The sequence below is a fragment of the Porites lutea genome, chromosome 1, assembly GCF_958299795.1.
Source record: "Porites lutea chromosome 1, jaPorLute2.1, whole genome shotgun sequence".
In the NCBI taxonomy this organism is placed as follows: domain Eukaryota; kingdom Metazoa; phylum Cnidaria; class Anthozoa; order Scleractinia; family Poritidae; genus Porites; species Porites lutea.
In genome coordinates this window covers 11,124,261-11,146,775 of record NC_133201.1, presented here as the reverse complement: position 1 = coordinate 11,146,775, position 22,515 = coordinate 11,124,261, and the positions used below count along the sequence as shown (strand labels likewise).

The 22,515-nt window shown below is 38.4% G+C and overlaps 1 protein-coding gene across 3 annotated transcripts in view; it reads left to right on the top strand.

Annotated features, from left to right (window-relative positions):
• The window catches only part of LOC140944949 (demethylmenaquinone methyltransferase-like), a 102,669-nt gene that overhangs the window by 46,465 nt on the left and 33,689 nt on the right, over nucleotides 1-22,515 (top strand). The window contains exons 1-4 of one of the 3 annotated variants that reach the window (XM_073394067.1): nucleotides 6,187-6,277; nucleotides 6,484-6,547; nucleotides 8,090-8,204; nucleotides 15,371-16,173. In XM_073394067.1, the coding sequence (XP_073250168.1) occupies nucleotides 8,129-8,204; nucleotides 15,371-16,116 (822 nt within the window). In that variant the 5' untranslated portion in view covers nucleotides 6,187-6,277; nucleotides 6,484-6,547; nucleotides 8,090-8,128 and the 3' untranslated portion in view covers nucleotides 16,117-16,173. Of the gene's footprint in view, nucleotides 1-6,186; nucleotides 6,278-6,483; nucleotides 6,548-8,089; nucleotides 8,205-15,370; nucleotides 16,174-22,515 lie in introns of those variants that run through there. The other 2 variants (XR_012166715.1, XR_012166714.1) reach the window with 2 other exon arrangements.

Genomic DNA, 22,515 nt, shown 5'->3' with positions numbered 1-22,515 from the left:
ACAGTTCAGAAACTGCAAGGTCATTTCGAAAAGTGTCCAGATCAATTGATTTAATTTTCCTTTAAACCCGTTCCTTTGAAGTGATTGCCAATTTAGTTGCTCTTAACGCTGTCAGCACAGTTAAATGATTTGAGAACAAATGATCCGTCGTGGTAGGCGAATGAATGCAATCTGATCGACGCGTAATAAATTAAGTCAATTGTGTGCCCGAGTTCATGTGTTGATTGGGTAACATGTTGATGGAGAGACAACGAATCTAACAGATCTAACAGTTTTGTTGCATCGGGATCATTTGAATTATTAACGTGAACATTGAATCGAATTGAAATCGCCGGTAATAACTAACGGTTCAGATGACAGAATTAAGGTTTCCAAATAGTCTGCAAGAAATAACCCGTCACTATGTACCTTTAGAGGAGCGTCAAACGCGAATTGCGGGTGCAGAACCCATGCGTTGAATAGTTAATATTTGATTTAGCTTAGATCTCCAAAGAGATAACGTAATTGTACGCGCATAGTTTAGGCTTTATTTTTGTACCAAGGTTGTAATTGATTTAAGCTTTTTTCTTCTAATCCCCTTCTTTTTGGGCGTCGATAAAACCAGGAACACGGAACATTCCGGAACATGCCAGAACATCCCGGAACATGAAAAAATAAAAGTAATTTTCATGAAAAAAAAAATAATAATAATAATTAAATAAAATGATAATAATAACATAGCTTTTTAAAAATTAATAACAAAATAACCAAAAATAACCAAAAAAGAAAAAAAGAAAAAAAGAAAAAGAAAGAAATGATTACGGAAAAGAAACTATCATTTCCGAGTATGACAAAACCAGTATTTTGTCGCAAATAATTTGTTGGGCGAGTGAGGGTCCATGGAAATGACAGTAATGAGTGAAGGCTTGCTTCTAAATTCAAAATTCGAGCCGAAGCCTAATTTATCGAAGACACTTAAAGGTTTGCTTATGCGACTTGTTATTTTTGAAAACACTATTTTCCGGCTTGTACTAAAAGACGGAACGCCAGGAATACCGGAATGCCGGAACGCCGGAATACTAAAACCCGGAACACAAAATTACTAAAACCCGGAACGCATGAAAAATAAATAAATTAGAAAAATAATAAATATAAATAAAAACTCGAAACTCGGATTTTAGGATCCCAAAAAAATGTTCTACCCGATTACCAACACTAGGCGTTGGATTTTTGCGTTTGACAGCTGACTGTGCTCGCCGGCTTATTTAGAAATCCTACGCCACATCCTAAGACCTGAAATTGGAGAATTTTCGACCCATTTATTATACAATTCGCGATGCGGTCGCTAAAATTAAAATATGGTCTATTTGTAGCACTTCGTGTCAAAGATCAACTGAACGCCACCTAATCATGACCTAATGACAAGTAGTGTATTCGCCGAATATTATCCATGTACACTACCAGAGAGTACTTAACTTTGCGGTCGAACTGACCAACATTCACTAATATCATCAAATAAAACGTACCGTAGTAGTAGTGGTGGAAAGGATAAAACTCTAATACAGAAGTATTCGAAGAATCGATGAGACACTGAATCGGAACATTCCAAAACTCAAGTGCTTACCTCTTTTTTTCCAGGCTTTTAGGACTGCTGCTAAACAGAAAACAATGATTACTTAGCTGATATTTAATACTCTGTATATCTTAAACGTAATAAACGAAAAGAAACGAGGCTTAAATAAAGAACGTAACAACACTTACCTCGCAGAAGCGTCCATTTTCCCAACACTGTACCACTAGATGTTACTTACATTATATCATAATTACATTTTGCCGGGAAACATCACCAAAATCTTTGCCACCCGAAAATAGAGGATCGACACAAAATATTAGATGGTTTCTTAAAACACATTATAATCATCAGTTCAAAATAAATACCACAGCAAAACGCTCTTACCAAATAAAGATAATCAAGGTTTTTTTTTTTTTTTTTTTGGCAGGCAGGGTTGTGGGTGGGTGGTGATACTGGGGAAATTTTCCTGTTTGAATTGAAGTACTCATTTATGGGTTTAGAAATACAGGTTTTAATTAATTCATTCATTTCTTTCTTTATTTTTTATTTATTTTAGCTAAAATGCGTTCCGGGTTTTAGTATTCCGGCGCTCCGGCGTTCCAGCGTTGCGGCATTCCAGCGTTCCATGTTTTAGTACAAGCCCTATTTTCCAGTTAAATTCACTGAATATTACAGTATCCGTTTGTTACGTGTCCGGGTCAAAGGTGAATAGTGTGGCGGAAGGTTTTTCCACTTTGAAACGAATTTAAGGCTCAACGGGAACTCGGTGCTTGACTCACGTTAAAACTGGGGAAAACTAGACTCAATTGCAACTCGCTTGAGGGAAAGAGCCGTCACTTGTCCGTAGACCGGGATCAAATAACTAACTGGTACAGCAGTAGATAAAACATTACTAAACTTTGGTTCCAACAGCGTTTATTCTTCAGCGGATCAAACAGCAATAACTCGGCTAGGACACGGCGATAATCGGCAATGTAATCGAAAAGTCAGTTCAAAGTAAGTTACTTACAGAATTGAGCTGTGTCCTAGCGTAACGCCTTTAAAGACACCGTTGGTGATTCATACCTTGTTTATGCGCCATGTATAAGTAAAGAAGTGACACGGTAGTTTTGTTGTAGTCCATAAGTTATCTATTAAGTAGACGTTTGCGACTTTTGCTACTGACGAGTCCAGCACTGATTTAAACTTTAATTCAAATTTATTATATACCTTGTGACCATTAATATGCGTCTACGTGGATTTTCTGGAATGTTGTGTTATTAGAGAACTGGAACCTAACATTTTCAAATAAGGATATTGCCTTGTGAACGTTACAGTTATTATAAGTAAAGCTATACAAATCGCGGACATTATTCCGTTGGATAGCCGTATTCCAGCTTATCACGTGACAATCCTCAAAACATTTTGGAGAGGAACGTCAAGAATTTAACAACTAAATAGCGGCTACAAAGGAGACTATTTGTGTGGCGAATTTTACTTGAACGAAAAATAGTATCACTGGCAATGTGTAGTACTTGTAACTATCATCGCTATTTTTCATGTACTCCGTATAACATTGTGCAATTATTGTCTCTTCAAATTACTTGCTCTGAGTGACAAATTCATTGTCAAAAGAGCATAAATACTGAACTGGAACAAAGATTAAATATTGCAATATGTATCAACGGGTTTAATAACCTTTTAAACATCCAGTTTTAGACTTAGTAATCTATCATTAATTTTGACCTTGAATATCAGGACTCATGTAAAACTGAATCCTTTTGATCCAAACTTTAAAGCTATGTCCATGTTTTTTCTAAATTCATCGTAAGTTGAGTGCTCTGTTGGAAGTACAATAGTTCTGAAACAAGTTTCAGCTAGGGGCAAGGTGCTTGACCCAGCATCAAATTTAGCTAGTAGTGAATCATTTCCAGTTGGGAGTGTACTTGCACCAGTCCAAAAGTTTACCAGATCCACCATCTGAGGTCCACCTTGAAGAAAAGTAAGAGGGAAAGTTCATTTGCTAAGGATTTCTTATTTTCAGTTTGAAGTTTGAGATGGGCTAAGGGGGAATGGATTGGGTTTGGCATAGATGTAATTTAATACAGCCGGGTTTTTGTATATTTCATTTTAAAAACCAACTGAAACATATAATAACTGAAAAACTACGAAACAAATAAATTTCAAAATTGGATTCATTACTGTACTAAGCAATAAATTTTGCAACGGTACTTAGTTATAGCAAATTGAAGAAAAGCAAGTATTTGTGTCTCAGGATAATGTTGAGATGCGTGTAGTAAAAGTACATTATCTGATAGATTGTTTTGATATCTATCTAACCTTTCACTCCTGCTTCCAGTTCATCAATATAGAATTCATAAAACCGTGCAGTTCTTTCATTCTGCTCACTGTCCCTTCTGTCTTCAAAGGTCATCAACTCTTTAACTTCTTCTGCAAGGATGACCTTATCTGACTCACGGGGGAATACAACCTTCACAAGGGATGGGCTTCTTCTCAAGAAGCTAATAAGTGAAAATTCCTCCATGCCAATAACAATAATTTACTAAATCTCAAACCTTAACATTTTACCAAACTATCATTAGTAGACACCCAGCATCTTCTACTGGAAATATGCGCATCTGATTGGTTCACCCATTATTGTTTATTCTCCGACAGAACACAATTGCACACACTATTCCTGGTTCTTGACCTAAAAATACATCTGTCCGATTTTTCAAAAACATTAAAACCCCTCCATTATTTTACCTTGTGTGTTTTTTAAGGGGTGGGGAGGCTTTCCTAATGGCGGCAGCTTGTAGAGCTTACCTAGCATGAAATGTAGAGAACTTCTTGCTGTTATCTATTTTTCGATATTTGTATTTAGCGTTACCCCCCTCCCATACCATGCTACACTTGTCTGAAGTTCAGTTCACGCGGTGACTCTGACAAGGAGCAGTTGCTCGAAGGCTGGATAACGCTATACACCGGATAAATCGCTACACAGTGGATACGTGTTGACAAAACAAACCAAACGATATACTGGATAGTGATTTATCCATATCAATAGACGTATGGGATCAGTACTATAAGGCCAGTTCTTTTAATTCAATTTATGAACAATCGTAGCTATGCTATTAGTTTGTTGTAGCCCATTCCTATCAAAAAGGTGTATACTTACGGGCCATTTCAGTGGCAGCCTGTTTGCCATGATAAACAACGAACCTTGACTGCACAAGGACACGACTTCTGGGGCATTCCATTGGAATGACCTAGAGGTCTTTGGAATGCTTAGCTTTTTTGTCCCCGGCATGGTCCTATTGGACCAAAAATGAGAAACTAATAAGTAATTAAGATATGAGCATCAATATAAAAACAAAAAAGAAGTTTTACATCGACCAAATTAAGACGAAAATATAACCTTAACCAAATGAGTTCATGTACCTCAAGTACTCATATGACAGAATGTCTCCCTGAGATAAGCCAAATGCAGACGAGAAGACACTGCTGACTTCGGCCTGTACTTGGGAGGACTGCCACACGGAGTGAATGGCTATCTTCCCAATGAGGCCCATTGCAGCAAGCTTTGAACGTTTCTCTCCTCGAGGAATGGGGATGACGACATCATCACCTGGTACATGTGGGAGGCAAATAATGTCCTTATTGTAAATTTTAGTTTGTTTATGGCTTGTCCGCCTCTTTTTTGCCGCTGGTGGTACACCAGATGAACCACGTAACATGGTGGGAAGGGGAGGTCTTCCTGTTGGCCTTGTCTGCAACATGATATGGAAAACAAATCAATATGTGAAGAGGTACGTAAATATGTTTCTCGTGGACGGGTTTGTTTAGTAAGCGTTAACAAAGTCTAACCTGTTCACAATTCGCTTGGACTAACAAATAGACATGATGGGTTTTTAAGAACCAGATGTCCACATGATAAATACAAATCACACAAGCAGTGCACAGTAGCGTTACCGGAACTTATTATATGAAATCATAAACTTATGATTTGAAATCAGGATTTACTATATCAAATCATAAACGAATGATTTGAAATCAGGATTTATTATATCAAATCATAAACTTATGATTTGAAATCAGGATTTATTGTATCAAATCATAAACTTATGATTTGAAATCAATGTTTATTATATCAAATCATAAAGGTATGATTTGAAAAAATAATTTATTATATCAAATCATAAAGGTATGATTTGAAATCAGAATTTATTATATCAAATCATAAACGCACGATTTTAAATAATAATTTATTATATCAAATCATAAACGCATGATTTGAAATCAACATTTATTATATCAAATCATTGACGTATGATATCATATCAGAAAACTTTATTTAATAAATAACGAAAAAAATGACAAAATTAAGCTAAATCATTTTTTTACAAACGGCGCCCCATAGTTCCTTGCATGTGGCGAATATTTGGACGTATACGTTCAACGGATCGTGGATATATATAAAAAAAAAAACAACACAAAAACAATAACAAACAAACAAACAAAGCAAAACAAAAGAAAAAAAGTTATAAATCGGTCTGCCCACACGCGCCGTAACTACCCAAAGCTCTTCTGCGCATGACTGCCTGGGAAAGAGTCAGAAGAGTAAGCACTGGGGTCGAGATTGGTCGTTCGCGTGACCCATTCTTGACCGCAGAGCTCACGCGATGCAAACAGTTGATCTTGGGTTCAGTATTACAGCTAGTTCTGAGTGATCCTTCACAGAAGCTGGTAAGTTATAAGTTTATTGAAGGCATTCGCTTTCATTAATCATTCCTGAGTCGTCGTTTGATTTATAAATTTTGTGAATTTATCCCTATCGTTTGATTATAAATTTTGTGAATCAAGTTGTGGTTGAAGCATGCTAGTACATCGACTGTCGTCGGTGCTAAATATATTTTAAACTTGAATATTGAAAATGTTTTGTTTATTTCCAGTCTTTGTTTACAAAATCATCACTAATTGTGAGTACCTGATCGAAAACTGTGAACTGAGGAATAGGTAAGCTATATTGTAGTTATCCTTGCATTAATTAACTTGAAAACATCTCAACCGGCCGGCTACTATTTAGTTGGTCAGAATATTCAGTTAGCTAGTATGTACGAGGATCTCCCGCTGTTTTGACAATTCAGTGCATCCTTTGAACAGCTAGTATACAGTTCAACAATTTACATCGAAGTTTTATAATTCAAAGCGAGTTTAATTTCGGAATTTTTTTGCAGGCTGGGTAAGTCAATAAATAAAGAAAGGTTTTTGGCCGGGCTTCTTGCATCGCGTCACACACTGTGAGCACGAGCAAATACTATTGCTAGTGGTTCGCTGGTATAAAACGGGGGTAGAGGATCAAGAAACAAACGTCTGCAGACGGACGAATCAAAATAAGGGATCATAAGATATGGGATTGGAAATCACAAGCCTTGCCTTCGTGAACAACGAGGAATATTGTAGGGAATACCGATTTTTTTTTTTTTTTGCGTGACAGGGATCGGAGTTGTGATCAGCATTTAGCGAACGGGAACTAATCCTAATTATATCTTGCGTAGAAAAGGGATTAATTATAACTAAAATATAGCTCGTTACGACCCTGGTTGAAAGCACAGGTGACAAAGAGATCCCTTGCCGCATTATATTTTTAAGACCAACAAAAGATATAAAATTTTTTTTGCGTTTCACTGATTAATCCGGGTGAAGTCAACTTTCATCTATAATCTTTCATCTGAATAAATTACCCAAAAGTTAGCTATTTTAAGCATTTTTTTTTTAATTAAGGTTTGTTTTATATACTTTCGACTGATTTCATTGAGAATTGCTAGCGTGTATCTTTCGTTACGTGAGAAAATCTCGGTGGGAATGTGCCCCTCGGTTCTCCAAATCTTGATCCTAGTTTAGACCAAGAAAATAGGGATGTAGATAATCTAGATTATAGCCGCAAGCAGGGGAAAATATCCGGCCGTCATTGTGATTTTTCCGGCTGAAAAACAATGCTGTCTTCCTCTCCTACAGTGTTCCTCTCATATTACCCGCCCATCAAATACCATTTCCCGTCCGTTATAAGTATAATATACATCCCTGAGAAATGTCATTTTCCATCCCCGCTTTCGGACGTTGCTTCCAGAATCCAGACCGGTTTTCAGACCTGGACGCCACCAAAAATATTTCTTAAGATCCATTTCTCCTTTTCTTATGATTTGGAAATGAAACAACTAACACGTTCAGCCACTTTCGTCGTTCCCCTCGAAGAACATACCCTAATGCAGACCTAAATGTGCAAATTCTATACCCGTTTTCAAACAAAAACGGCGCAAAATCCATACCCTTTGCATTATATAAGGGAGTACCACCCCCTAGGATAGTCACGCGTTTGTGGACAAATGAAACGATCGAGTTTATCTGATAATTTATGTGGAAAATGGGCTTAAGGTCGTATAAAGGTCTAACGATTGTCTTTTCATTTCTTCCCTTCATAATCATGCAGTCTTTGTGATGTCATTATTCATACTTTCTGAAAGCGTTTTTGGTTCAAAATTATCTTTTATTCCTCAGATTGCACGGAGTGACTGAATTTGTAAGCCACCCGATTAGATGATGAACTCGCGACAAGAAGACTCTAAAGATACTAATGCCGAAGGAAAGGATTCATGTTCATTCGATGTATTGGGTAAGAAAATATGCCTTTCATTATACTGTAATCCAAAAATTAAAGCACAGAATATACAGGCAGACTTACCCTGCGAGAAGACATGAGAAGACACACAGGGCTTGCACTGTAAGTATCCCGGAGAGCTCCATACAATTCCTTATAATTTTGTTATAAGGAATTGTATGGAGCTTTCGAGGAGACTTTTCTTAATTAGCTTAGGCGCGACGGATTTTGTCACGTATGATCAGCGCGAGGTGTTTTTCCCGACACTTTTCTGTCACGAAAATGTCATCATATGAAAGCAAAACAGACACGATTGCGTCGGCAGGCCAAAGGCTTTTCTTCTTCCATTTCAGAGATCATTTTTGTTTCGATCTGGTCAAAAATCAAGTTTTTAGGTTGTAGGTAATAAAATATTGTCTTATTTTGTTCTCAAGGACCTTGAGAAAACAAGACAAACGAGATAATTGACTAGAGAAAGAAGCGTGAAAACGCTTTTTTGGAAGAAAATATTTTTTTATTCCCGCAGCGACTTTGCGAAATCGCGAAGCGCAATATATTCAGTTTCTTCCAAAGCCGTCATGATTAAGCAGTGTAATGCCATCACAACTAAGCATGAATTTAGTTTGTATCACAAAAGCTGCGAAAATAGAGATGAAAAAAAAATAGATCGGAAAAATTAATAAAATCACCAAGAAACTGTCTCGAGGGAGCTTTGTTAAACAAACCCTTGGTACGGTTTATTTAACCTAACCTGGAAAAGGAGACGTCTGCACGCAAAATACATTTCATCCTACATGTAGATGTGATTTCCAGAACGGACCTCGGGAGCCTCATTGCCGTAATATCTTCCACAATACAGAAACCACAGCAGAATCGCCTTGCTTGCGTGCTAACTTTCCGCTCCAATTATGACCATACAGTACCAGTGAAATGTTTCAAAATTTAAAGCGGCCGAAACTTATTTCCATCAGCGCGTAGTTAGCTAGTTAAGCAATAATAATGCACAGCACTGTAAATAACACGGTTCTAGAATATCTGACGGCTTCGCGTTTTGTTCGTCGCTGCATGTGATTTAATCGCTTATAACCTAACAGAAAATGTAAATGTTTTAGACAATACGACTTCTCCTGACTATCAATTGTGCGTCAAAACAAGCGCGATAATGAAATAGTCGAAGTGCCATGGTATAGCACTTTATGACAAAGTTTTAACTGGAAAACTTGTTACCATCTGATGTACACCTGTATAGTCTATGTTTGTAAGCTCTGCCTAAAGAATCACTGGGTTACACTGCACCCATGGGTGTGCCACCTAAAGTGCAGCCTATGTTTGTTAGCTCTACCTAAAGAATCACTGGGTTACACTGCACCCATGGGTGTGCCACCTAAAGTGCAGCCTATGTTTGTTAGCTCTACCTAAAGAATCACTGGGTTACACTGCACCCATGGGTGTGCCACCTAAAGTGCAGCCTATGTTTGTTAGCTCTACCTAAAGAATCACTGGGTTACACTGCACCCATGGGTGTGCCACCTAAAGTGCAGCCTATGTTTGCTAGCTCTACCTAAAGAATCACTGGGTTACACTGCACCCATGGGTGTGCCACCTAAAGTGCAACCTATGTTTGTTAGCTCTACCTAAAGAATCACTGGGTTACACTGCACCCATGGGTGTGCCACCTAAAGTGCAGCCTATGTCCGTTAGCTCTACCTAAAGAATCACTGGGTTACACTGCACCCATGGGTGTGTCACCTAAAGTGCAGCCTATGTTTGTTAGCTCTAGCTAAAGAATCACTGGGTTACACTGCACCCATGGGTGTGCCACCTAAAGTGCGGCCTATGTTTGTTAGCTCTACCTAAAGAATCACTGGGTTACACTGCACCCATGGGTGTGCCACCTAAAGTGCAACCTATGTTTGTTAGCTCTACCTAAAGAATCACTGGGTTACACTGCACCCATGGGTGTGCCACCTAAAGTGCAGCCTATGTTTGTTGGCTCTACCAAAAGAATCACTGGGTTACACTGCACCCATGGGTGTGCCACCTAAAGTGCAGCCTATGTTTGTTAGCTCTACCTAAAGAATCACTGGCTTACACTGTGATCATGGCCGTTTGCCTCGCGCTCTCTTCAAAGACAAAAAAGCTATAGTCTGTTTGGCCAAAAATCAAGCTTTGTTTCCCCTAAAAATTTGACACCATATTAGAGCCCCGAAAGACGTTAAAAGTTCCTCCATGATAGAAGAGTGTTTTGCTAGAGGTGATAAACGTTTGGCTTACATGAGTTTCAATATAAAGGTGCAAAAACTTATCAGCATAATTATAGCACACAAACATTGTCATCAAACTCCTGGCATGTAGTCTGAATAAGCCAAGCAAATATGAATAAAGCATATAACGAGAAATATTCGTCAAATGGTCTTGTTAAGTAAATTATACTTCACTTTGCGAAAGAAATTTATCGCTTGTATCCGTGTTACGCATCGAAAAAGCGAGGAGTCATCGCATGACATTAGTTAACAGAGGTAATACTCACGAGTTTCACGAATTCCAATTCCACGATTTTTCGCCGAGTAACAAATTTAAAACTTTAATTCTTACCTTACAGTGGTCGGTTCATTTACCTTACATTTGCCAACACTAATAAACATGAACAAAACGATGAAATCCGGCACTCTTCTTTCAAAAGTAGCAAGCCGCATGAAGTAAAATCCACTGATATGCGCTGCATTCTCACTACAAATATAAACATAATTTGTCGTGAAGAAAATACGACGAGGAGGAAAAAATGCCAGATGTTCGCCTCGGCAATGTATTCCAGCTACCAAGCCGGCGTATCTCCAGAAGGTGGACTCGAGGTGGGACAAACCTTGTGAGTTTTTTTAGGAGCCCTTTGCGCGCAAACTAATTTATTCTGGCACGAAATGAAGATTAAGAAAATGTATCTGAAATCTAATACACGACAAGAAAATTTTCGCACTTTCGAGGAGCGCGACATATTAAATGGGATTAAGTCGGATTAGCTGCCCGCGGAGAAAACATCCCTGCGTGGGATGGTACTTCCAGTAAAAAGCCTCTGTGTCCTCTCATGGTTTTGTTTGTTTGTTCGTTTTTTCCTATGAAGTCCTTTGCCTGGCTTGCCAGTAGCTTGTGGCTTCTTAGTCGCCACGCAAACGACCTTCGTAAATGTTATGGCATAACAACCCAAAGAGAGAGGGGGGTACTTCCTATAATGGCCTATAGGCTTTGATAGATTGTGCTCGCAAAAGTAGCATAATATGTTACCAGCAGTGCTCGTATATTTTTAAGCTAAGATTATGCCAATAGTTACGCTGATTTTTTTGTAAATTATGCTCATTTTACCAAAATTTCCGAAGTTATGCTTCTGCCTTTAACGTATTTTTTTTAAACCCTCAGACGTACAAAGTAGAGGGGGGGAGGGTGGACTCCACCCCCCCCCCCTCCCGATAAGGTTTTTCTGAGTTTTTCCCTGGAGGATAAAACGTTAGTTCCTGAAGTTTTCAGTGGACAAGTTTAGTGATGGTCAGTTGCTATGGTTACAAGATATGACGTCATAAGTAGCAGGTGGTCAAGCCACTTTTGAGTCAAAATACTTGTTTTTTTCAACTTCTTTTAGCAATAAAAGCAAATCTTCTGGCTAAAATCATGCAAAGTGCTTCTTTATCTGTTATTTATCATGTAAAGCACAAAAAATCACCACTTCTCGCGGTTTACACCTGATTTCCAATTCTTGGTAAAATCCAACATGGTGGCCATTGTTGGTAACGTCACAGGACTCCAGCAGCGCCACCACGCATAAAATATACCTCATCTTGTTAAGAAGATCAAAGACTTTCCACTAAAGGTAAAATCGTTTCGAAATACTGCAACATATCAAAAACTCCCGGGCGGGGTATTATCTACCCCCTCCCACCCTCCCCTTGTGCCACGGTGGGGGTATGAATTTGCGTGTACGTCTGAGGGTTAAGTAAAAGCACCTCAATAACCACGCAGCAAACAAATAAAAGGCAATGGAAACTTTAAGAGTGGGCAATTCATTGTCTAACAACTATAAAAACCCAAACAATTATCAATCAACACGCGGACGTCATCTTAGGTAATCGTACTAGAAAGTCCTGTGGAAAGAGACCTGGGCCACTTTCCATTAGACCCGGGTCCAATGAATGTGACTATAAGCAGACAAAAAATTGATTTTGTTTCTTAAATTTGCCTGTAACAGTGATCTCGGATTAGAAAAAGATGGTTGCATGATAAACAAATGACAAATTTGCGATTCAAAACTAACAAAAAATGCAAATACGCCACTTCCCCATTTCCTATTATGCACCTTATTCGGCGCCCTAAATTTTACATAACCTTTGTTTTTCATTTCTCCTGGGTATTACAGCCGTCCTAAGAGAAATTGGAAACAATGGTTATGCAAAATTTTGGGGATAAATAAGGTGCATTATGAGAAATGTGGAAGTGGTGTATTACGTTAGCAGTGCTTTTTTCGGAAAATGAATGAAAATTATGCTCTTAATGACGAATTATGCCAAAAATTATGCTTGCACAATCTATCAAAGCTTATATACGGGGAGGCTCAGCCTGAAAGGGGAACCTGGCATTATATAAATTATGCCCTTAAAGATTCTCGATTCGTCCAGTGCTAAATTGGAAGAAGCCTGACCTTGACAAGGATATTTTCAAAAATTACCGACCTGTAGCCAATATACCTTTTCAAGAAAAAGTCATCCAGAGAGTTGTCGGGGTTCAAACACATTCACACTTAGAGAAGAATATTTTTTATGCCTTCTATGCAATCCACCTACCGCGAAGATCACTCCACCGAGACCGTGCTGCTGTGAGGGATGAATCATGTTCTAAGGACTATTGATCTTCGGCAAGATTTTGTTTTAGTAATGTTAGATCTGTCAGCCACATTTGACACCCTAGACCAGACTTTACTCTTGGGTAGACCCAGTAGTTACTTGGGATTTTCCCTCACAGTGCTAAATGGTTTTCGTCTTATCTCACCGGTCGGACACAATCGACTGTTATTATTGGTAACATACGACACCTAGTGAGTCGGAGGTTAGAATTTGGAGTTCCGCAAGGGTCGATACTTGCACCTCTCTTGTTCACCGTATATACAGCTCCTATTCAAAACATAATCTCTGCTCTACGTTCTATGCAGATGATTCTCAACGATACATTTTACTATTGATTCGCTTGATCAATGTCCGGCCCTGAACATCTGTCATGTGGACCCGATTGTTCCAAGGCTGTATTGATAATTTTTGCTATTCTGTTTAGTGTATCCAATCATCAAACTGTAGACGAGAAGAGTAAGAATGTCTTCTTTTTTCTAAGCTTTTATATCTGAGTTAAAATTTCGCACTAACCTTGGATTATCTTAACCCAGCTTTAAACAACCCCACCAAGTGTACATATGTGTTATTGAAGTTATAGAATGGCCAATACCTACGATAACTGAGTTAATGTGCAATCCTGTTAAAACACAGCTAATTGAGTTAAGTTCTCGTTTCGTCAAGAACCCAGTTCTTAGTGATTTTTCAACTGGCAACGCTAGAGTGCAACCATCAGACAGATTTTAGTATCTTGATGTCACCCTAGATAGACAGCTTAATTTTTGTCATCATATTAATGAAACATGTTTAACGGTTATGCTGGCGATTCGATTTATTGGAAGATTGAGGAAGTATCTGAGCAAAGATCACCTTAAGAGGATGGTCAATGCTTTCATCATGTTTCTCTTCGATTATTGTTACAGGTTATACTGTGGACTACCCATCCAATTCCGAAATAGGTTTAGCTGCAACGTGTTCAGAGTATGAAGAGTAGGAAGATCCGGCCATATAACTCCTGTCATGGAAGACTTGCACCTATTATTATCATTATTATTATCATTATTATTATCATTATCACTATCACTATCACTATCACTATCACTGTCACTATCACTATCACTATCACTATCACTATCACTATCACTATCACTATCACTATCACTATCATTATCATTATCACTATCACTGTCACTATCACTATCACTATCACTATCACTATCACTATCACTGTCACTATCACTATCACTATCATTATCACTATCACTATCATTATCATTATCATTGTCATTGTCATTAGCATTATCATCATCGTTATTATTATTGTTGTTATTATTATTATTATTATTATTATTATCTATTTCAAGCTTCAAATATATCTGAATGGTAGGGATTTAACTTGTTGAAATACATGAAAGGGTAGGGAAATTTGTCATTTTCGTCATAAAAGGGCTTAAAAGGGCCAACAGAAGCATTTTATGGCTGTAAAAAAGTCAAGAAAACGTTGTGGTTTTGTGATTTATTCATATTTTAAGGACAGTGCATTTACAGTACTTAAAAGGAATGCAAAGGTTTAAACTAAGTTTGTGAAAGGGGTACTTTTTGTCAATAGAAGTGTCTTCTGAATAGAGGTGTCCCCTGAATGAAGGTTGGGCTGGGCTTTGTTACTATTTAACCAAAAAAATTAATATCTTTATTACAGCCGAAAAAGGCGTCATTATTTCAAGCAGCTAGATATATATATATAAAACCATGATCAACTTATATCTGCGATGTTGTGTTTTGATTCCCGCAAGTGCAGGACATCGATTTAAGTGAGTTAATTCATGTTTGAAGCTGTCGCCATTGTGACTAGTAAACACTTAGACTTATGCACGGTTTTTGTGGTCAGTCACTTTTTGATTGCCAAGGTGTCCCCTGAAGGGAGGTGAAACCCAGTTTTCGGGACCCAGAATACAGGTAACAAACACAGAGATTATCTGAACATTTTTCCGGGACCAAGTTTTGTGTCTCCTGAATGGAGGTGCTACTTGAATAGAGGTGTCCCAAAGGAGAGAGGAGAGGTTCCACTGTATTTTGTCAAAAATGGTATATAAAAGGGTAAGGGATCGGACCTTGGGGCGGAGCCTCCCCGTACGTGGGGTAACAGAATGTCCTGGATGATCAAGACATTTAAAGTCACTCAACAGAAAGAAACACAGAAAAATATCACAGGGGGCAGACATGTACACGGACACTGGACTGTTATTCATTAAGTTTATTCAGTTTTGTAAAATGCATGTAAGGGAAAAAAATTAAGGCTCTCGCTCTTCTTTGCAGATCATTATCGCAATATTGCAAACAAGTATGACCACTTCTTCAAAGAAACTCACCAAGGTTACATTCCCATTCTAATGAAATGTTTGGACTTAAAGCCAGAGCACGTGGTCGCTGACATTGGTAGTGGAACAGGCGCCATTGCCAAAGATCTCTTTGAATTATCAGGGCTTCACAATCCTATTTGGTGTGTAGACCCCAGCGTGGAGATGCAAGAAGTGGCTCGACAAAAGAAAGGGGTTTACCCGATTCTGAAAACAGCTGAAGAATTTTTTTCCAATCCGCAAATTAGCGAGAATTTTGACCGAGTGCTAGCTACTATAAGTGCACATCATTTTGTAAATCCCGATGCTGTTTATAAGGGAATACTTCGTAGTCTTCGCCCCGGGGGTTTTTATGTGCAGTTAAACACCGTCAAGGTCAGTCTCCCGTCATTTAAAAGTTTAAAAACGCTTAGTACCCAATGTTTTGAGCGAGAGAGGGAAATCTCCTCTCCGTTACTGAGAAAAATCGGTTTGAATGCCAACCTCTCTCAAGAGGAGTTCTCCTTTTCATTGGGGGTAAAGAAATCCAAGCTGTACGAACGATATCGATGCCGCTTCATAAGTTTATTGCAGCATTTAAGCGATGATCAAATTGAAGAGGGAATAAGCGAGTTAGACCATGAACATTATCAAAATGTCAAAGATGATGAACTAATCAATTACGAATGCACAATGCTTGTGACAAAAGTAGAGAAAGTAGCTTGAAATAGCCTTGATACGCATGGTACAGTGTCATTGCTGCAAAGACACCTGGCTTCTCAGAAAACTGTTTTATAACATAGCGCGCGTGCTTGCCCTGTATAAGTCCTATTGAGCCGCTATGAACAAAATAACACGACGTAAGCATTTTTTTTAACCTGGCTGCAAAGTTGTTGTCTTTTAAGCTGCAGTGCACTTTTCCTTCTCTTTAAAATATGGAAGAAACCAGTGAAGTACTGCCCAATTTTTCTATCGGCATTGACCTTTTAGGTCCTGATCCAACAAGCAGCAAAAATAAAGCCGAATTAAAAAAAACTCGCAAGTTGCGCGTTTCGCCAATTTGTCGAAGACAAGCTGCAGCAAATTTTGGCTGAAAGACATTCACTGGGAACAGAACAGACACCAACTGGTCATCAACAACATTTAAAGGCAAAATCTCTGTTTTTATTGTTGTTTTTAAATTTGTTATGCATTTTGTTATCTCCCGGGACAATCCGACTTAAGCAGGAAAATTTATCTCGCAATAACAACACAAATTACACAAGAAGACATAAATTTACTACTCACAAAAACAACTGCTGCCAGGTCTTCTCAAGAAGCCGTAATGACCAGCCAATGTTCGTAAATGAATATAAGTTTAAAAAAGGATAACAGTCGTCTTCGCTAAAAACATATTTTCTGGATTTAGCCGAGCAAAACGTAAACATCTTTTCAGCAAATCCAAACCATACTCCACGACTTCTTACGAACATGTTAGTATTTTAACTTTAGGTGAACTTTAAGACTCTTTTACCTTTGTTTCTGCTTAGTTTCCATTGATCGTCAACGAATAAAGAAGCAAATTTTCTTTCTCACTTTTACAAAAAGAATATTTTCATTCAAACTGGAGGATTGTTGCGTGTTCGCGAACAGCCAATAGAACCGTTTGTTATTGTGTCGCGCGTTACGAGAATTTTGTAGTTAATCAAAAAGCAAGCATTTTTGTCAGCTATGTTATAAAAGAATTTGCTCATGCTTTTAGCTGTGCGTATATCGAGTTATGGATGCACTTGGGAAGTTTGGAGAGCACTCAAGAAGCTAGAGTTGCACTCGGCTATCGCCTCGTGCAACTCTTACGCATCTTTCGTGCTCTCCAAACTTCCCGCGTGCATCCATAACTCGATATACGCACGCTAAGCATGAACAAATTCTTAATTTGCAATTTTGAAAAATACAGCAAGAATTATAACCATTTACTGACGTGGTCTTTAAAATAAAATTATGATCCTATCTTGAATGTTGTGTATTGTTATTCTTTTGAGTGAATAACGAAACGTTTTGCAATCTCGCATTGAATACTTATAATAATTATAATTATAGTATATCATAATTTGAGATGTAAACTCCAACACAGGGGCACTCTTGCACTGAATCACTGAAGTGATGTGACTGACAGATTGCAAGTTAAAAATGAATAACCACCAAGGCTTGGTCACTGAAATATTTACTGCAACTGAGGGTTATGTACATGTATGAGATAGTTTCATGGCCCCTGCTCATCACTGCTGCTTTATGTTTCACTACTCAAGGTTGTGCTCTACCAGCACCCAGTTGGCCCGTGGTGCTTAACTGTTGTTCCGGGGCAACTAGGAAATTTTTTCATAGAAATCATGTGCTGGGCGCCCAGGATTTCATGGGTCCGGAACACTGGGCTCCTTTCAATTTTTCTTAGAGCACAGCCTTGCTACTTCAAAAAACCTTGGTGTATCTTTTCATATTGGATAGACTAATGTTATTACTATAAATGAGGAAGCTTCATGGTCCCTTACCACATACAGAGGCACTGTCCACCCTACTGTAACAATTGATCTGCACACTTGTTGATCACAAGATAAATGTGAGGCCCCAGCTAAGAACGTGGAGGACAAGTTTTGGTCTTATGTACCGTGTGCAATATACAAATCCATTATTTTTTAGTCATACCAGTGATTACAATAAACAAGCCAAAGGCTGTAATACTGTTTAAAGGCTGCAATTTTATTGTTCTTTGTTGCCTGATTTAGGATAATCAATTTTGGGGGTATTATATAGCCTGAGCCAAGCTAGAGGGACCCACACAGGGCAAAAGGGCTTCCCCACTTTTTGAAAAATAAATAAATAAAATTAAGTACAGTGGAACCTTGATATAACAAAGGGCCAAGGGACCGGCAAAATATGTTCATTATAACAAGATTTGTTAACTTATATCGAGGTTCTTTTTCATACTGCCTTATATTTTACTATTACTGGAGTAAAAAAAAATAGTTTGTTAGACCGAGGACTTCGTTATAGAGGTTCCATTGTAATATACATTTTCATATGAATAGTATCTTTGTTGGAATAAGAATCTTCCAGCATCTAAATTTATTATTGGTCCGTTTTGATCCCATCAGTCTGATGCATGGGAAGCCTCAAAAAGTCAATCGTCCTAGATTTCTGCATTTTCAAAGCAAAGCTATGTAGCATTTGCAACAATGCGGAATAGTCTTTTTTGATGAAGGTTCTTAATTAAATCTGGACTACTCCATGAACTACGGTTTCTTTAAAACGAATTATATCAGCTGATGATGTGGTCTCTGGTACATTTCAATGACATGCGAGACAAAATGAAGACGTTACAGGAACCTACAGTGTAATATCATGATCTGCAAACTTCTAATGATGGATTCAGCATGTGCAATCACGCTCAGCAGGAGAAAGGCACTTTTCAGCGGCTTGAAATGTATGAAATTTATTTATTTCTGCTCAACATTGAGTCAAGAAAGGTTCAGTAATCTGGCAGTTTTAAACAGCCACAAAGAGAGAACAGCCAAATTTGCTCTCCCCCCCTCCCCCCCCCCCCCCCCTACCTCAACGTAGGTGGTCACCGGCACGCGCATGTTAAAAACTGCTTCCCAGGCCCTCTTAGGGGTTTTAACTCTTAAAAATGCTAGTTTCTAATAATATTTTACAATGGAAAAAACCAGCAAGAAAAACCCACAGAGCGCAATCAGGGATGGGCCTCCATGATGAACATAATTTCCACTGTTTAACAGTTCTTCCTAGAGGCAAGTGAATTTATGGCACACTGTGTTATCAGCAGAATCGTGCAACCTAGTGATGTACTGAACCATTTAGTTTTTCAATACATAAAGTTAGTTGCAAATAATAATTTATTAATGCAGTGATAACCCACTCTATGATCTACAGACACCCACTTAATATAACAGGCAGTTTTGTTTATCCTGAGGAAAAGCATACATTTTTTCTTTGAAATTAACCGGCTTAGTAGGCACAGTAGTTAATGTGGACAACAACCACTTTTCTGTGTTTCAAGTCAGAAATTCCTTTATACTCTTAATCCAGCTTTACAGACACTGGTTACCCAGGCACTTTCTATTTTTCTTATCACAATAATATGCCAATTGTAGACATTGTACCAAGTTCACAGTTTAATAAGATTTTATTACCAAAACATCTGCAGCCAAATAGCAGGACACATTTGATTTTGATACGTCTTTCTTTCTTCCCCTGTTTGTAGTCCTTTGATAAATTTTCTGCCTCCTACTCAAGAAGTTTCATGTCCTTAGCTTTTTGCTACAGTCATTGTTCCAACCCTTCTTCCTCCTTGTTCGTTTATGCTATATATCAAATAAATCATGTGTCTGTGACTTTTTTCTAGAGAGCTAACTTAATACGGACACCCAGATAATATAGACATCATAACATGTCTGTGTTAACTGTTCCACTGTATATATTTTCTTGTCTAGCCAAAGCTTCAAAGCTGGTCCCAGTAAAGAGAGCATCCAAAAAATATGCACACCTGGGTTTGAATAATAAATAAATTAAAAAAAAAAAACGTCACATACAACAATTTCATAAAGTAATCTATAAAAGTTATGGGAATACAAGGGGATATCATTGACAATAGTTGGATGAGGTGAAATCTCTGAATTTTTATTAGTGCTGCAATTTATAAGTTGCAATAATGATCTGCAGTCAATCGATAGGGAAGGCATAGGCAGACACAGCCTTTTCACAAAAACATGAGCTACAAAGAATGTGACAGTCTTTAATGTCAGCACTGAAAATTTTTAAATTGATATACCATACCAAGAGCGAGCGATCCCCTTATTTATCTTTTTATATTGAAAATGAGTAAATTAACTTTTCTGACAAAGAGAACTTAACATTAGATCTAATTTTAAAATCCTCAGCTCAGATACGCAACACTAAAGTAACAATTAAATTTTCAATAACAAAGGACAGCAGTCCGTTTAAGATGGTAAAAAAACACACATGCATATAACAACGAGCTGGCTGCTTTAGAACTGAAACTTAGCTGAACTGAAAACTACGGAGCCCAGTAAGTGCCATTCAAATTTTGCGCTCAATTTTTTCTGTCTCGACTTTTTTCTCGCCTTTAAGTTTTTTTCCCGACTTTTTTCTCCACTTTTTTCCCGACTTTTTTCTCGACTTTTCCCCCTGACTTTGGAGTAAATCCGCTGATATTTAAGCGCAAACAAAATGGCCGCAAGAATTTTTCGTTATACAATGTTGCTGTCTATAGTAATTCCCTCTACATGTGCTCTGCCAGGCTATTTCTCTCTCCCAGCACATGCAGAACGTGACGACATAATCGACCACTTCTTTCATCTAGGTCTGGGTTACAGCGAGATCTTGATGTGTTTGTTTCTTTTGCACGGCACTTGCTTACTTTTCGGGTACCTTATCTAGGGACAGCAATACCGAGAGGAATCCTGTTTTAAAGGAACGATAACCACTGTAAAATCATCCTTCATCCCATGGCAGTTACCTAATCATAGCCAAAATATAACAGTAGTTCCCTCCTCCTTCCCCTTCCTCACCTCGATCCATCTGGAAATTGATATTATTGACTTTGAGGTAATGTAGCTCAGTAATAACTTAACTTGTAAATTAGGTGTCTAAGTAGGTTTCCTTCCTAAACCTTAACAACCATTGTGTTTTTAAAGTACTTTGTCACAAATAAAGGACAGTTTATTTGATTCATAGGTTTTGCTCAACATTTTCATATTGCAGACTGGGGTACATGCCCCACATCACTGGAACAAACGGAAAAAAGATTACAGTTCATTTTTTACTGGGTTGGCCGAAACAGGTAGAACCGAAGTGACCTGGCCTTAAGCGATTTCGTTTTGAAAGAAAGGCGTTCGATGAAATACCGGGCATTGAAGTAGTGAGGTTCTTCTTCAGAATTAACAAATCAAATGTTTATTACAAATTACATGAAGCTATCAAACAAAGATCGCTTCTACAGTAATCGGCCAATCTCTGTTGACTAAGCTGCCCGTGTCTGGACAGACACCATGGCTTGCTTGGCTGCTTCTAAAGGTGAGTAGCTCACTAACTAGTCAAACCTAACCTGTCTGTCTCTTTGTCCAGAATTCTGCCAGCTCAGGAAAGCCACGACAATCTGAACATAAACAAAGGAAACTTGTCTAACATCCTTGTTCTGGCAAGGACCCTGGCGAGCTCAACATGAAAGCTCTCTAATAAACAGTTATTCGCTAAAGCTAAGTCATTTTCTGCTTTGATAACATGGCCTCTTTTTTAACTGCTTGAAATTGGAAATTGCAGTAACCCATGCACTTGCGAAGGCTGAAAAACACATGAGTGCCGAACGCCTGGAACACTACTACAGCCCCCCTCCGCCCACCCCCCCTGTATGCTTACGTTCCTTTAATGACCGAGCAAGTTAGTAAACAACTAACAGGGGCGTAGCCAGCCAATAAACCTGTAGGCCCGGCCTACAGACCTTTTGTTTGATCACTCTACTTATGTGTAGATATTATATACGCTATAAACGACAGGTAAAATGAAAATTTGGTCGCAAGTGACAAATTGTCTCTCGCCGTCATCGTAAAGCTAAAATCACTATATAGTTGGTGCGATCCTGTGTTATTGGAGTTTTACAAGACCTAGCACTTTGTAAATCTAGTGTTTCGAACTTTTATTAAGTCAAGATGCTGTATTGCTGGTTTTATACATTTCTCCTTGCGAGTTTGCGATTAACGTTTGCCCCCCCCCCCCCCCCTCTCCCCTTCCTTACATCATCTACGTCAGTTCATACGAGAGACTGGCAACATGCTATTATACTAAATCATCAATGCTCTGAAGTAAGGTAGAGTACAAGGTGACTGCATCTTAGGCTGTCTCAGGCATATCAAGGTTTTGTTCCTGCATTATAATTGATGTAATTGATGCTAACTGAGTGAACTCGACACAACAGCCACTTTCTGCATACCTATAGCGACATCTTTGCTCCGCAAGTTCAATATCATCAATGTCCACATCTTGTTTAAGGTCTGCTCCCCCAGTGACGTCTGGCACAAAATAAAGCATGTCTGGTCGACCACTTGGAGACTC